Below are 14,106 nucleotides of genomic sequence, written 5' to 3' on the forward strand. Positions count from 1 at the left end.
CACTGCAGATTAAATGGTTTCTGTAAATTATCCTTTAACTCTGGTTAATCATAAAAATAAATGAAAGAGGATTTGATGGCCATTTGTATGAGAGATTGGGGTAGAGGGAAATGTGTGGAGTTGCTTTGCTGGGAACTGTTTTTCTTCTGTTCATAAAGTGTCCAATTCAGAATTTCTTCCTTTTCTCTATTAATCATTAATTCCCCACTCACTTTTGCCAAAGGACCAACAATTACCTGTGCTTTTCCTTACGTAGCTGGGTAAGCTCCTATATTTATGTTATTTGCTAGTTTACTCTCACACTCTACCTTCTCCCTCTGTTTTTATTTTTTATTCATCCTTGGTTGGCCTCTGAAATTTTTTTTTTAACCTATGCCCTGTCACCGATCTTTGTGATGCTGTGTGTCATATTTTCAATTTGCTCCCACCTGTATTTCTTTGTTTCACCACAGGTAGTGAATGCTGCTTCTTGAGTTTTTTTGTCAGGTCAAGGGCAACAGCTGCATGGTAACACTAGAGCAAAACACAAAGTGCTGGAGGAACTTAGTGTGTCAGGCAGCATCGCTGAAGGGAATGCACAGACGACTTCAGTCTGAAGAAGGGCCCTGACCTATAATGTTGCCTATCCATTCTCTCCACGGATGCTGCCTGACCTGCTGGAGGAACTCAGCAGTTTGTGTTTTGCTCAAAATTCCATCGTTTGCCATCTTGCGTCTGTATGGAGATGCTCTGCAGGTTGCAGTGTCTGACTGGCACAATCCTCCCCAAGTGCCACACCATTCTAATTTGCAAGTGTATCACCATTCCTTCATCATCACTGAGCTCAAACCCCAGATATCAATACCCCAAAGCACTGTGGGAGGACTTTTACCACAAATAATACTTCTGGCTAATTGGGCGTTGAAATAGGCAATTAATACTGGCCTTATGTAGATTCCCAATAGTAAAACATTCTTCATGCATTCACTCCAAGCCCTGTAAACATTTTATAAGTTTCTAATGTGTATACCCTTCATTCTTCCAGATTTAGGAGAATACTAGCCTAGTCTATTTAATCTTTATACTGCAAACCCATCATTTCCCATCTCTGTCAATTCCTTTGTGGCACTCCCTTCATGACAAGTCTACCCTTTGGTGAAGGAAACCAAAACTGTACATTGTACTCCTTGTATAGTTTCAATGCCCTATATTATTACAGTATAACAGCATTACTCCTGCAACCAAATCTATTCATATTGAAGGCCAACAAATCAAATACTACCTTAATTACTTGTTGCACCTACATGTTCACTTTCAGTACTTGCATACAATGATACCTTTGAATATCAATATTTCTCAATCTCGTCATTTTAAAAAGTAACAAAAACAGAAATTGCTGGTAACGCTCAAAGTCAAACATTTGATTCACTCTCCTGTCATTATTTGGTTTACCGCTGCTGTCTTTCTTGAATAAAGACCACCTTTACACTTCTCCAACCATCTGGCACTTCACCTGTAATCAGTGAAGGTTTGAAACCTCTGTCAGATCTCTAACGATCTTTTCCCTTGTCTCCTATAACTGCCTGGCATACATCTCAACAAGCCCCTACTTTGCTCTATCTTAATCTCTCTCCCCAACACTCGATGAAGGACCTCTCCGATTTTTCAGTTAGTTTAGTTTTAGAGATACATGATAGGTTAAACAGACCTCCCAACCCTTCCGAATTTGGCGGAATGTTTCCGCTTCCTTATTTCATTTCCGCCATTCCGATTGCACCTCACATTTTTTCGCAAAACAGTCGGTAATTACAATTTGTCAATTCGGTCGCTAGGGGTTCCGCGAGAAATCCCCCGCGCCCTGGAAGTCTCCCCGAAAATGTGGCACCTAGGCTGGGCAAGGCAGCCAATCTCCACCTCATTGGGACTTCCATGGCCGATCAGTGGGTTGAATTTGCAACCTGCAGCTGGGGGTCTGGAACTCCAGCCCAGCTGGAGCCAGCACATCTGTCCCATAGCCAACTTCCTTGGCCAGCTGGATAAACCACCAAAGCTCTGGAACCAAGAATGCCAGAAAATCAGTGGTGGAACTGTAATGAGTCAATATTAAATTTAAGTGCAAGATTATATAATTATATTAATTAATTAAGATGGGGTTAAAATATAAAGCACAGCAGAAAAGCCAATTACCACCTTTTTGGGCTGATTGTGCGAATTTACTTCAACAAGTACTTCCGTATGCTTAATCGAGTCGCATATATCAACTCTTTCTTCATAACTTAGGCATACATTTTATGACCATTGTTCTTTTATTCAATACCAAGAAAATTGGGATGTGTAAGGAAAAAGCAAAATAGAAAAATCAATACAAAACCATTTTTTCTTTGTGTTGCAAAAAGTTCAATAACCTTTCTATAAATAGCAGAATATACTCATGATAGGCCTGACATTGTACATGTAGTCCAAGAACTACAGACTGTTGGAAATAATAGTCGTTTTTCACACATGAATGTAGCGCAACACGTATGCGCATTTGGTGTGCATACTTCTTTTTTGCTGAAAAGTTGCATTACACGCCATATTATGACTTTTGATGTAAAATTCTGAATTTTGGGCATCAAAATTATGAATTTGTATAATGAAATGTTGGGAGGTCTGGGTTAAATGCCAACAGTAAGTTGCTTGTAATGTAGGTGGTTGATAAGGGAATTGGTGTGAATTAACGTGTAAGGTCATAAGTGATACGAACAGAAATAGCCTATTTGGCCCATCAAGTCTACTCTGCCATTCAATCATGGTTGATTTATCTCTCTCTCCTAACCCCATTATCCTGCCTTTTTTAGTTTAGTTTGGAGATACAGTGTGGAAAGAGGCTTCAGCCCACCGAGTCCTCACCGACCAGCGATCCCCACACATTAATACTATCCTATGCACACTAGGGACAATTTACACATGCATCAAGCTAATTAACCTACATACCTGTACGTCTTTGGAGTGTGGGAGAAAACCAAAGATCTCGGAGAAAACCCAAGCAGTCACGGGGAGAATGTACAAGCTCCGCACAGACAGCATCTGTAATCGGGATCAAACCCAGGACTCTGGCGCTGCAAGCGCTGTAAGGCAGCAACTGTACCGTCGCGCCACCATGGCCGCTCTTGTTCTCCATGTCTACCATATACTTCCTTTATTTAACCTTCAACAACCTTAACGTCCATATTTCCTCAGACCTGCTTCCTTTGGTTTTCACCATACAGGAACATGAACTCTCATTGCTTTACTTTAAAAAATAAGCACAACTAAGTACTGTACCTGCTCCTTGTGTCTACTTTTGTCAGTCCTGTTTAACATTGAAATATGCCTTCACCCCTCCACCCAATTTGGGATCTTAATTTCCAAACTATCCTTATCCTTTTCATAACTACCTTAAAACCGTCGGGCTGTACTTCTAAATTGCATTACCACTGACATTGTAACCTCTACATTCCTTCAAATTAGTTCCAGCACTGCCTCTTCTCGTGCAGATTACCCAAGCATTGGCTCAAATAGCTCTCATGTGCGCACTTTAAAAATCCCATCCCATCTTAGCCTTTCACACTCAGGCTATCCCAGTTAATACTGAAGGTTAAATTGCTGACCGTTATGACACTAATTTGTAGTTTGTGTATGTACCTGTTCCTTTATCTTCTGGTGACTCTTAGGAGACCTGCAGTATGCCCCAAAAATGCGATGCGCTCATTTTTTGATCCTCCACCATTATAACATCATTTGAAGAACCTTCTTAGATATTCTCCTTTATTACTGCAATAATGAACATCTTAACCAATACTACAATGCCACCTTCTCTTTTACTTGCCTCTTGTCACACTTGCAGATTCTACACCCTGAAATGTTGAATTGCCCTTCCTTCAACCGTCTTATGCGACAGCAACAAAATCGTATTTCCAAATGCTGATCAATGCACTCTGAGTCAGACCCATTGTATTGAAATTGCTCTTTGCATTATTTCTCCAATGAGCCTTATCTCGCCCATGTCAGGTTCGCCTGTTTTCACCCCCCTCCCAACTGTACGTCTGCGTTGCATGCCCTTCTGCAAAAAATAATTTAAACTTTTCCTGGTAGCACAAACTAATCTCCCCGCAAGGAAATTGGATCCATTCAAGAGTCAAATTCCACTTTCATTCAATCATGGTACTGTGATAAAATTGGATTAATCGTGGTTGTTTAAGATTGCCAATTTCTGTTGAATCATGAGAAATGGTTTTACAGCCATTATAAACTAGGTTTAGATTACCCAGATGTGTTGGAAATATGATTCATTCATCTTAATAGAACTGATCTGAATTTAAATTGCAGAGGTTAGGTGCATGTTGATTCAAAATTTTTACATTTATGTTATCTTTTTATATATGCACTGATAAAATTGCTCTATGCATTATTTTCTCATTTTAATATCCTTCCAGGCAAAATAAAGATTCAAGATATATTGGCCTGCAGCTTTTTGGATGACTTGCTAGAGGTAATTGAGGAATTGAGCATCTAAACAAAAAAATACTGAAATCTTATGCATTAATATCACTTAAAGATGTATGTAACTGCTTTTGCCTGTGACATTTTATTTGTAGCTCAGAGATGAGGAATTGTCCAAAGAAAGCCAAGAATCAAACTGGTTTTCAGCTCCTTCTGCACTGAGAGTATATGGTAGGTGTCAGATGTAGATGGAAACTTGATAGTTGGTAGTGTATTTTTGTTACGTGTGGTTTTCTAATGTGATAATTTTGTTTATTCTCTAGGACAATACTTAAATTTGGATAAAGATCACAATGGAATGCTGAGTAAAGAAGAACTTTCACGTTATGGTACTGGAACTCTTACAGGCGTGTTTTTGGACCGGGTCTTTCAGGAATGTTTAACATATGATGGAGAAATGGTAAGAGCCGACAAATTCAACCTGCTACAATTTCTTATAAATGGTTAATTTTCCCTTTCCCGTTGAAATGGAATATTCTTTTATTGTAGTGAATAGGGTACATGATTCATCACACTCGATATGGTGCCCTTGCCAGCGACACCAGATTCTGAAAGATTCATTTTTTTTTTAAAAAGCTCACCTGCTACACCAGCCTCTCAATGAATGGATAATCTATTGTATTTACCACCTTCACTTGATGTCACCATCAACCATACTTTCCTTTTCCCACTCATTTCAGCATTCAGAAGCAGTTGTTCCCACTGTAACAAAGTGGTTCACTTCTCAGTCACTTCCATTGTGTCCTTTCCACTGCAACTTCCTACACAAAAGTAGCAGAGCCACACTTGTCCTTTAACTTCCTTTCTTCCCAGTATGTATGACTCCAAACACTTTCCAGGTGAAGGAGTGGTTTGTTATAATTTCCATTGCATGGATTACAGTGTCTAAAGTCTTCTGCACACACAAATGGAAATTGGACATTTATTTTGCAGAGCTTTATTCTGTCTGCAAACTTGAATTTCCAGTTGCCTATCACTTTAAATGTTCTTTCCCACTGACATTTCTATTCTAGGGACCGTATTATTTTTTGAAAGCTCTAAGTACCTTTCAGGAACAATATTTCATCATTTGATTAAGAAGTTAAGTTTACAACCTGAAATCATAAGATTTCATAATCATGTGTTTTCCTTGTCATTCTGGATGGCAGTGTTTGGTAATGATTCTGATATTCCCATTTACATTTCCTCTAGACCCATTTTTTTTTTTCTTGTTTCACTAACACCCCTTTTATCTACCACTATCATTTATATCATCTTTTTATTCTTCCCTTCTCATCCTGCATTCCCACATTTGTATCTTAATTTAAAAAAATAGACAATTAGCTTTTTCTAAAACTGAAATGCCTGACTCCCTGAGCATTTCCAGTGTGTTAGTATTCATTTCAGATCTCCAATAAGTGTGTTCCTTTTTTTATGCTTTTGGTATATATTTATTTACAATTGTTAAAAAAAAAGATAATTCTAAACCATTAGGTTTTCTTGCTGAAAATAAGGGAAATATATCAGCTCAATAATTGAGGGTGGGGATATAAAAGTTTTTTTACGAAATTGGCTGATTTTTGTCCATCATGTCATTGCCATATTTAATATCTCTGCAAGTAAAATTGTATCTTGGATGTCAAAGGTGACAACTTTTTGCATCTTTTCTCTAGGATTACAAGACTTATCTGGACTTTGTTCTTGCATTGGAGAATCGAAAGGAACCTGCTGCTCTTCAGTATATCTTTAAATTATTGGATATGGAAAATAAAGGATATCTTAATGTCTTTTCCCTCAATTTCTTTTTCAGGGTAAGTCTTATTAGTGTATTGATGTACCTTTAACAAATGATCTAGATAATACTATGTAACATTGTAATGCATTTGCCATTACTTCAAGGTCTCTAACCATATGAGGCTTTCATTCCAGCTGCTTGGTCATACTATTTGGTGTTGAATCTAAATAGAACAGTCGGCTCCCTCATTTTTTTAATAATTAACTTGCAGTAAAACTCCAATAATCCACTCTGTGACTATTTGAAATCCCTGCAGGTTTGTTATGTGGCTCATTGGCTGATGACCTGTGCTCCCTTTAAATTTACTAGGTTTACTGGAAAAATTATGAAACTACTACATGACCTTTATATCAAAGAAAGTAAATTAAATGTGCGATATTAATAAGAATTACATCCAATTGTCCAGAGATTATGTGTCTGGCACTGCCAATGTCCTGAGCATGCCAGGTTATCTGAGTTTTATTGTATTATGATTTTTGTGGCACAATTTATCAAAATCCCCAAACTAAAATGTACTTACGGTTTTTTTCACAATATAAAGTAATACCTAATTATGATTACACATTGCACATCTGTATATTTTCACCATAAGTAATTCTGGTATTATATATCATGTCTAATTAATTAAGTAACTTGTATATGTTAAGTTCTCGAATGTTTAAAAGGTATTTATTATGGTGGTCCCAGGCCCTTTGAACACTAAGTCTGAGGCTAATGGCAAGGGGTCATTATTATTTGAAGTTGTTGGGAATACCTTTCAAGCATTAATTTGTGTTAGTTGGTTTGCTTGGAGAATCATTAGCCACCCGAGAGATGGCTGGAAATTATGCAAGCACAACTTTTTTTTCCCATTTCAATAGATTCTCTTTATACTCCTTCAAATAATTGACCAATTCATGTTAAATTATGTCATGGTTTCTGAATTAATAGCCACTTGTTCATTGCATTTTCTAAAAGTATACCCAGAATGCTCTCATATTACGTGTTCTGGGCTTTTGATTAAGCAACAGTGAGATCAACATTGTATGTTCAAGGATGACTAATTAACACTGCAGCCTTTACACTTTGGTGTGAGGTTCTGTTATTGTTGAAATTGCAGATATTTGTGAAGCTAGCAGCTTGTTATCTAAAAAGCAAGAAAAATTGCAAACGCTGAAAATAAAAATCAAAGACTAGGGTCCTGAACTTAAAGAAGGGAGACTTTGAAGGTATGAGACGGGAATTGGCTAGGATCGACTGGCAAATTATGCTTAAAGGGTTGACGGTGGAGATGCAATGGCATATATTTAAAAAACATTGATGAACTCCAAAAATTTTCATCCCTGCCTGGCGGGAAAAAAAAATGGGGAAGGAGGCTCAACCGTGGCTAACAAGGGAAATCAAGAATGGTGTTAAATCCAAGGAAAAGGCATATAAATTGACCAGAGGAAGCAGCAAACCGGAGGACTGGGGGAAATTTAGAACTCAACAGAGGAGGACAAAGGGGTTAATTAAGAGAGGGAAAAAAGAGTATTAAAGAAAGCTTGCGGGGAATATAAAAGCTGACTCTAAAAGCTTCTTTAGATATGTAAAAAGGAAAAGATTAGTGAAGACAAATGTAGGTCCCTTGCAATCAGAGACAGGTGAATTTATAATGGGAAACAAAGAAATAGCAGAACAGTTAAATAAGTACTTTGGTTCTGTCTTCACTAAGGAAGACACAAACATTCTCCAAGAAATACTAGCGGACCGAGGATGTAGTGGGAGGGAGGAACTGAAGGGAATCCACGTTAGTCAGGAAATGGTGTTAGGTAAACTGTTGGGACTGAAGGCAGATAAATCCCCAGGGCCTGATGGTCTGCATCGCGGAGAGCTCTCAAGTAGGTGGTCCTAGAAATTGTGGATGCATTGGAGATCATTTTCCAATGTTCTCTCGACTCTGGCTACCCTCCAGTCCACAGGAACTGATCCAATGTAACTCCACTTTTTAAGAAAGGAGGGAGAGAGAAAACGGGGAATTATAGACCAGTTAGCCTTATATCGGTAGTAGGGAAGATGCTTGAGTCAATTGTTAAAGATGTTATAGCAACGCATTTGGAAAGCAGTGACAGGATTTGTCAAAGTCAGCATGGATTTATGAAAGAGGAAATCATGCTTGACTAATCTTCAGGAATTTTTTGAGGATGTAACAAGTAGAATGGATAAGGGAGAGCCAGTGGATTTGGTGTATCTGGACTTTTAAAAAGCCTTTAACAAGGTCCCACACAACAGATTAGTGAGCAAAATTAGAGCACATGGTATTGGGGGTAGGGTATTGACATGGATAGAGAACTGATTGGCAGACAGGAAACAAGGAGTAGGAATTAACGGGTCTTTTTTAGAATGACAGGCAGTAACTAGTGGGGTGCCACGAGGCTCGTTGCTGGGACCCCAGTTATTTACAATATATAGTAACGATTTAGACAGTGGAATTAAATGTGACATCTACTCTGCGGATGACACATAGCTGGGTGGCAGTGTGAGCTGCGATGAGGATGCTATGAGACTGCAGGGTGACTTGGATAGGTTGGGTGAGTGGGCAGATGCATGGCAGATGCAGTATAATGTGGATAAATGTGAGGTAATCCACTTTGGTGGCAAGAACAGAAAGGCAGATTATTATCAGAATGGTGTCAGATTAGGAAAAGGGGAGGTGCAACGAGACCTGGGTGTGCTTGTACATCAGTCACTGAAAGTAAGCATGCAGGTACAGCAGGCAGTGAAGAAAGCTAATGGCATGTTGGCCATTGTGAGAGGATTTGAGTTTAGGAGCAAGGAGGTCCTACTGCAGTTGTGCAGGGCCCTGGTAAGACCGCACCTGGAGTATTGTGTGCAATTCTGGTCTCTTAATTTGAGGAAGGACATTATTGCTATTGAGGCGGTGCAGCGTAGGTTCACCGGGTTAATTCCTATGAAAGAATGGGTTGACTGTGCTTGTATTCACTGGAATTTAGGATGAGAGGGGATCTTATAGAAACATCAAATTCTTAAAGGATTGGGCAGGCTAGAAGCAGGAAAAATGTTCCCGATATTGGGGGAGTCCAGAACCAGGGGTCACAGTTTATGAATAAGGGGTAGGCCATTTAGGACTGAGATGTGGAAACTTTTTGTCACCCAGAGAGTTGTGAATCTGTGGAATTCTCTGCCACGGAAAGCAGTGGAGGCTATTTCACTGGATGTTTTCAAGAGAGAGTTAGATTTAGCTCTTGGGGCTAAAGGAATCAAGGGATATGGGGAAAAAAGCAGAAACAGGGTACTGATTTTAGATGATCAGCCATGATCATATTGAATGGCAGTGCTGGCTCGAAAAGCTGAATGGCCTACTCCTGCACCTATTTTTCTATGTTTCTATGCTAATGCTGATACTAAGCCACAGGTTTTTTTTTAGCGCACATTTAACCTGCTGGATCTGCTAATTTGTTCTACTTAGCTTGGTTGCAATGTTGCAGACCAATTTGCAAGGTGCTAACCATGTGAAAATGGGCATTGATTTATAGAAAGATTGTAATAATAGCAAACACTAATATTGTCATTGACAGAGGTGTAGTTATTAGATGGTGAGAGCTAAACCCTGCTGGAACCAGAAGATGTAGTTGAGGCAGGTACAATAACAATATCTAAAACACATGAGGGACAGGTACACGGTGGGAAAGATTTAGAGGGAAATGGGCCAAACGAGGTAAATGGGACTAGCTTTGAATAAGGCATCTTGGTCGACATGGATGAGTTTGAGACCAAGGTCCTTTTTCCATGCTGTGTGACTCTAACCCAGCTATATGTATTGGGTTCTAGTTAGGTCCAGTATATGCTTCAGTAAGTATTCCAACATGGCTCGCTTCTTCTTGCAGATTGGACTGTTTAGTATTATCAGATATGTGTCCTGTTCTTGATATTTGGGTATTTCATCCTTGAACCGATCAAGAACTTGTTTGCAGATACAGGAGGCCGCAGTTCAGTTTAGAAATTCAGTGTGAAAACAGGCTCTTCGGCCCACTAAGTCTGCGCTGACCAGAAATCATCTGTACACGAGTTCTATCCTACACACGAGAGACAACTTATAAAAAACAATTAACCTTCAAACCTGCTCGTCTGGGATGTGGGAGGAAACAGGAGCACCCGGAGGAAACCTACGCAGTCACAGGGGGAACATAGAAACTCTGTACAGACCGCATCTGTAGTCAGGATCGAACCTGGGTCTCTGGTGCTGTAAGGCAGCAACTCTACAGCTACGCCACTGTTCAGTCCTCATGATGTAATCTTGAGCAAAAAAGTAAAGTGCTTGAGGAACTCATCAGCCTCCTTGTTTCTGTCTGACAAACTTGTTTGAGATTGATATATTTAAAGTGTGGAAATAATTATAAGTAATTAGTCTGAGTTCAGATTCACTATGATCAGTTTTTTTTTCTGAGGAAACCCATAAGTATAACAGTATAACAGTATAACAAAACTTTATTGTCATTCGGCAGATTGTTCACTGAACACCATGCTGCCAGCCTTTGGATTTCATCCCTATAGGCTGTCTCATCTCCTCCTGAGATGAGTCCAACCACAGTCGTGTCATCCGCAAAGTTGATGATGGTGTTGGTGGGATGGGTGGGGGCGCAGTCGTGAGTGTAGAGGGAGTAAAGGATGGGGCTCAACACACAGCCCTGTGGTGAGCCGGTGCTCAGTGTAATGGTGGAGGAGAGGTGAGGGCCTATTTTGACGGTCTGGGGGCGGTTGGTCAGGAAGTCCTTGATCCATTGGTGGTCTGTGTGGAAAGGGTACCCGCTTTCATGTTCCTGGGTACGCACATCGCAGAGGATCTTACCTGGTCTACCAACACCATCACCACAGTAAAGAAGGCACAGCAGAGACTCCACTTCCTGAGGATCCTCAGGAAAACCAACCTGCAGGAGAAGCTCATGTTGTCCTTCTATCGCTGCTCCATCGAGAGTGTGCTGGCATACTGTATAACCACATGGTATGCCAGCTGCTCAGAAAAGGACAGGAAGGCCCTTCAGAGGGTCATCACGACGGCCCAGAAGATCATCGGCTGCTCACTGCCCTCCCTGGAGCACCTGTTCAGCCTACGCTGCCTCAGTAGAGCAGGCAAAATAATAAAAGATCCATCCCACCCCGGCCACCGTCTGTTTGTTCATCTGCCCTCTGGTCGACGTTTCAGGTCGATCAAATCCCGAACAAACAGACTTAAGAACAGTTTTTACCCCAGGGCCATACGAGAACTGAACACTACCTTTGCACTAGGCAACACCGTTAAAAAATCTTGTACTTAATATAATTGTATTTATGTATTTATTTGTTTTTGCATTTATTGCATATATGTTTGTACGCACCGTCAGGATTGGCTATTTTTTAATTTCGTTGTACTCATTGCAATGACAATAAATGAATATTATTATTATTATTATTATTATTAAATACCGAACGAAATTTCAGCAGTCACAAGACACAGCAAAAAAAGAAAAGAACACAGGACACACGACCCCAACACAAACATCCATCACAGTGACTCCAAACACCCCCTCACTGTGATGGAGGCAACAAAACTTCCCCTCTCTTCCCCCCGCACCCACGGACAGACAGCTCGACCCCTACCGAGGCAACCGACACGCACAGCCCCCGCAAGGGGATGGAAGGCCCCGCGGCCGAGCCGCCCCGGGCACTGAAACGTCCCGGGGCCGCATCGGGCGATGTTAAGTCCAGCGGCCGAGCCGCACCGGGCACCGAAACGTCCCGCGGCCGAGTCGCACCGGGCACTGAAACGTCCCGCGGCCGATAGGTTGAGTGTTATGTTTTGGTTCTTCTGCCATCTGCTGCAGCCTCGTTCTGATAGCAATGTCTTTCAGGGTTTGGCCAATTTAGCATAGTAAAAAAACATTCTCAGTAAAGGAATTTGAATTGCCCAGTCAATGTACATTATTTTAGTGTCCTCAGTGTTCCCTCCAAGTGGACGTACATAAAGTAACATTGATCTACCTTCTGAGGAAACAGATGGGAAGGTGTTAATTATCAAACAATTTCATTATCCTTGTTTGACCTGTAGACATATAACGTAATGGGGTCTTTCTAATATTGAGGACTTCCCATGTAAGGACTCCACTATGATAGTGCTGGGAAGAGCTAGGATATTGTCCAACAGACAAAATTCTGTATGACTGTAAGCTGGTGAATGTCTCACTTTGGCATCAGTTTCAATTTGTTGACAAGGGATGCTTTGCATGATAATGCTCTGACCCATTGCACAAGTCTATATGTTTTACTTTTTGATGATTTAATGGTCATACCAGGGCATGAAGTGGGTGGATGCTTGGCAGATGCAGTTTAATGTGGATAAGTGTGAGGTTATCCACTTTGGTGGTAAGAATAGGAAGGCAGATTATTATCTGAATGGTGTCAAGTTAGGAAAAGGGGACGTACAACGTGATCTGGGTGTCCTAGTGCATCAGTCACTGAAAAGAAGCATGCAGGTACAGCAGGCAGTGAAGAAAGCCAATGGAAAGTTGGCCTTCATAACAAGAGGAGTTGAGTATAGGAGCAAAGAGGTCCTTCTGCAGTTGTACAGGGCCCTAGTGAGACTGCACCTGGAGTACTGTGTAAAGTTTTGGTCTCCAAATTTGAGGAAGGATATTCTTGCTATTGAGGGCGTGCAGCATAGGTTTACTAGGTTAATTCCCGGAATGGCGGGACTATCATATGTTGAATGACTGGAGCGACTAGGCTTGTATACACTGGAATTTAGAAGGATGAGAGGGGATCTTATTGAAACGTATAAGATTATTAAGGGGTTGGACACATTAGAGGCAGGAAACATGTTCCCAATGTTGGGGGAGTCCAGAACCAGGGGCCACAGTTTAAGAATAAGGGGTAGGCCATTTAGAACAGAGATGAGGAAAAACTTTTTCAGTCAGAGAGTTTGGAATCTGTGGAATTCTCTGCCTCAGAGGGCAGTGGAGGCCAATTCTCTGAATACATTCGAGAGAGAGCTAGATAGAGCTCTTAAGGATAGCGGAGTCAGGGGGTATGGGGAGAAAGCAGGAACGGGATACTGATTGAGAATGATCAGCCATGATCACATTGAATGGCGGTGCTGGCTCGAAGGGCCGAATGGCCTACTCCTGCACCTATTGTCTATTGTCTATTGAAGCTGGAGTCACATATATGGCTGTTTCATTCCCTTAATGACATTCGTGAATCTGTTGTGTTTTTGTGCAAACCAATCAATATTCAATGTTTATTTTTCTTGGTGTTATTAGTTTATTTTCAGATTTCTTTACATTTTGAAAATCTCAGTGAAATTTGAAGTATTAGTCCAGGTCTCTAGACAGCAAGTTCTGTACAACTAACCTTTTAGCAGAATAAAGCATTTTAACACTATATTTTGTAAATACTTGACCCCCACTTATCTGTACTCTACCTTCAACCAGAATGTCTGGTGTCAACTAATATGGATGAAGTATCTTTCTTAAAATTTCTACTTGAAGTGTCCTCTAAACAAATGATCAATACATGTTTGCCAGCCTGAAGACTGGTGGTGATTTTAACAGAAATGTTTTTCTGATTTATTCGTGTATCAAGTGGTGGTTATATAATTTGTTTGTATTCATACAGGCTATCCAGGAACAAATGAAACTTCATGGGCAGGAGCCAGTTTCTTTTCAAGATGTTAAGGTATATTTGTAACTGATATTAATTATAAAGAATACAATTAAAGAACAACTACTTCTGCAATTTTTGTAAATTTGCCATTTGATCCTCATAGTAGTGAGAGATAGAAATAAATTGTTTATCACGAATGAAAAACGGTGATG

The 14,106-nt window shown here is 40.3% G+C and overlaps 1 protein-coding gene across 4 annotated transcripts in view; it reads left to right on the top strand.

Moving 5' to 3' along the window:
* The window catches only part of ppp2r3c (protein phosphatase 2, regulatory subunit B'', gamma), a 32,748-nt gene that overhangs the window by 11,304 nt on the left and 7,338 nt on the right, over positions 1-14,106 (top strand). For all 4 annotated transcript variants that reach the window (XM_078406577.1, XM_078406578.1, XM_078406575.1 and 1 more), the window contains exons 8-12: positions 4,437-4,492; positions 4,599-4,674; positions 4,767-4,903; positions 6,156-6,293; positions 13,907-13,966. In XM_078406577.1, coding sequence (XP_078262703.1) covers positions 4,437-4,492; positions 4,599-4,674; positions 4,767-4,903; positions 6,156-6,293; positions 13,907-13,966 — 467 coding nt within the window. The remainder of the gene's footprint in view (positions 1-4,436; positions 4,493-4,598; positions 4,675-4,766; positions 4,904-6,155; positions 6,294-13,906; positions 13,967-14,106) is intronic.

Source organism: Rhinoraja longicauda, chromosome 10 (genome assembly GCF_053455715.1).
Source record: "Rhinoraja longicauda isolate Sanriku21f chromosome 10, sRhiLon1.1, whole genome shotgun sequence".
In the NCBI taxonomy this organism is placed as follows: Eukaryota; Metazoa; Chordata; class Chondrichthyes; order Rajiformes; family Arhynchobatidae; genus Rhinoraja; species Rhinoraja longicauda.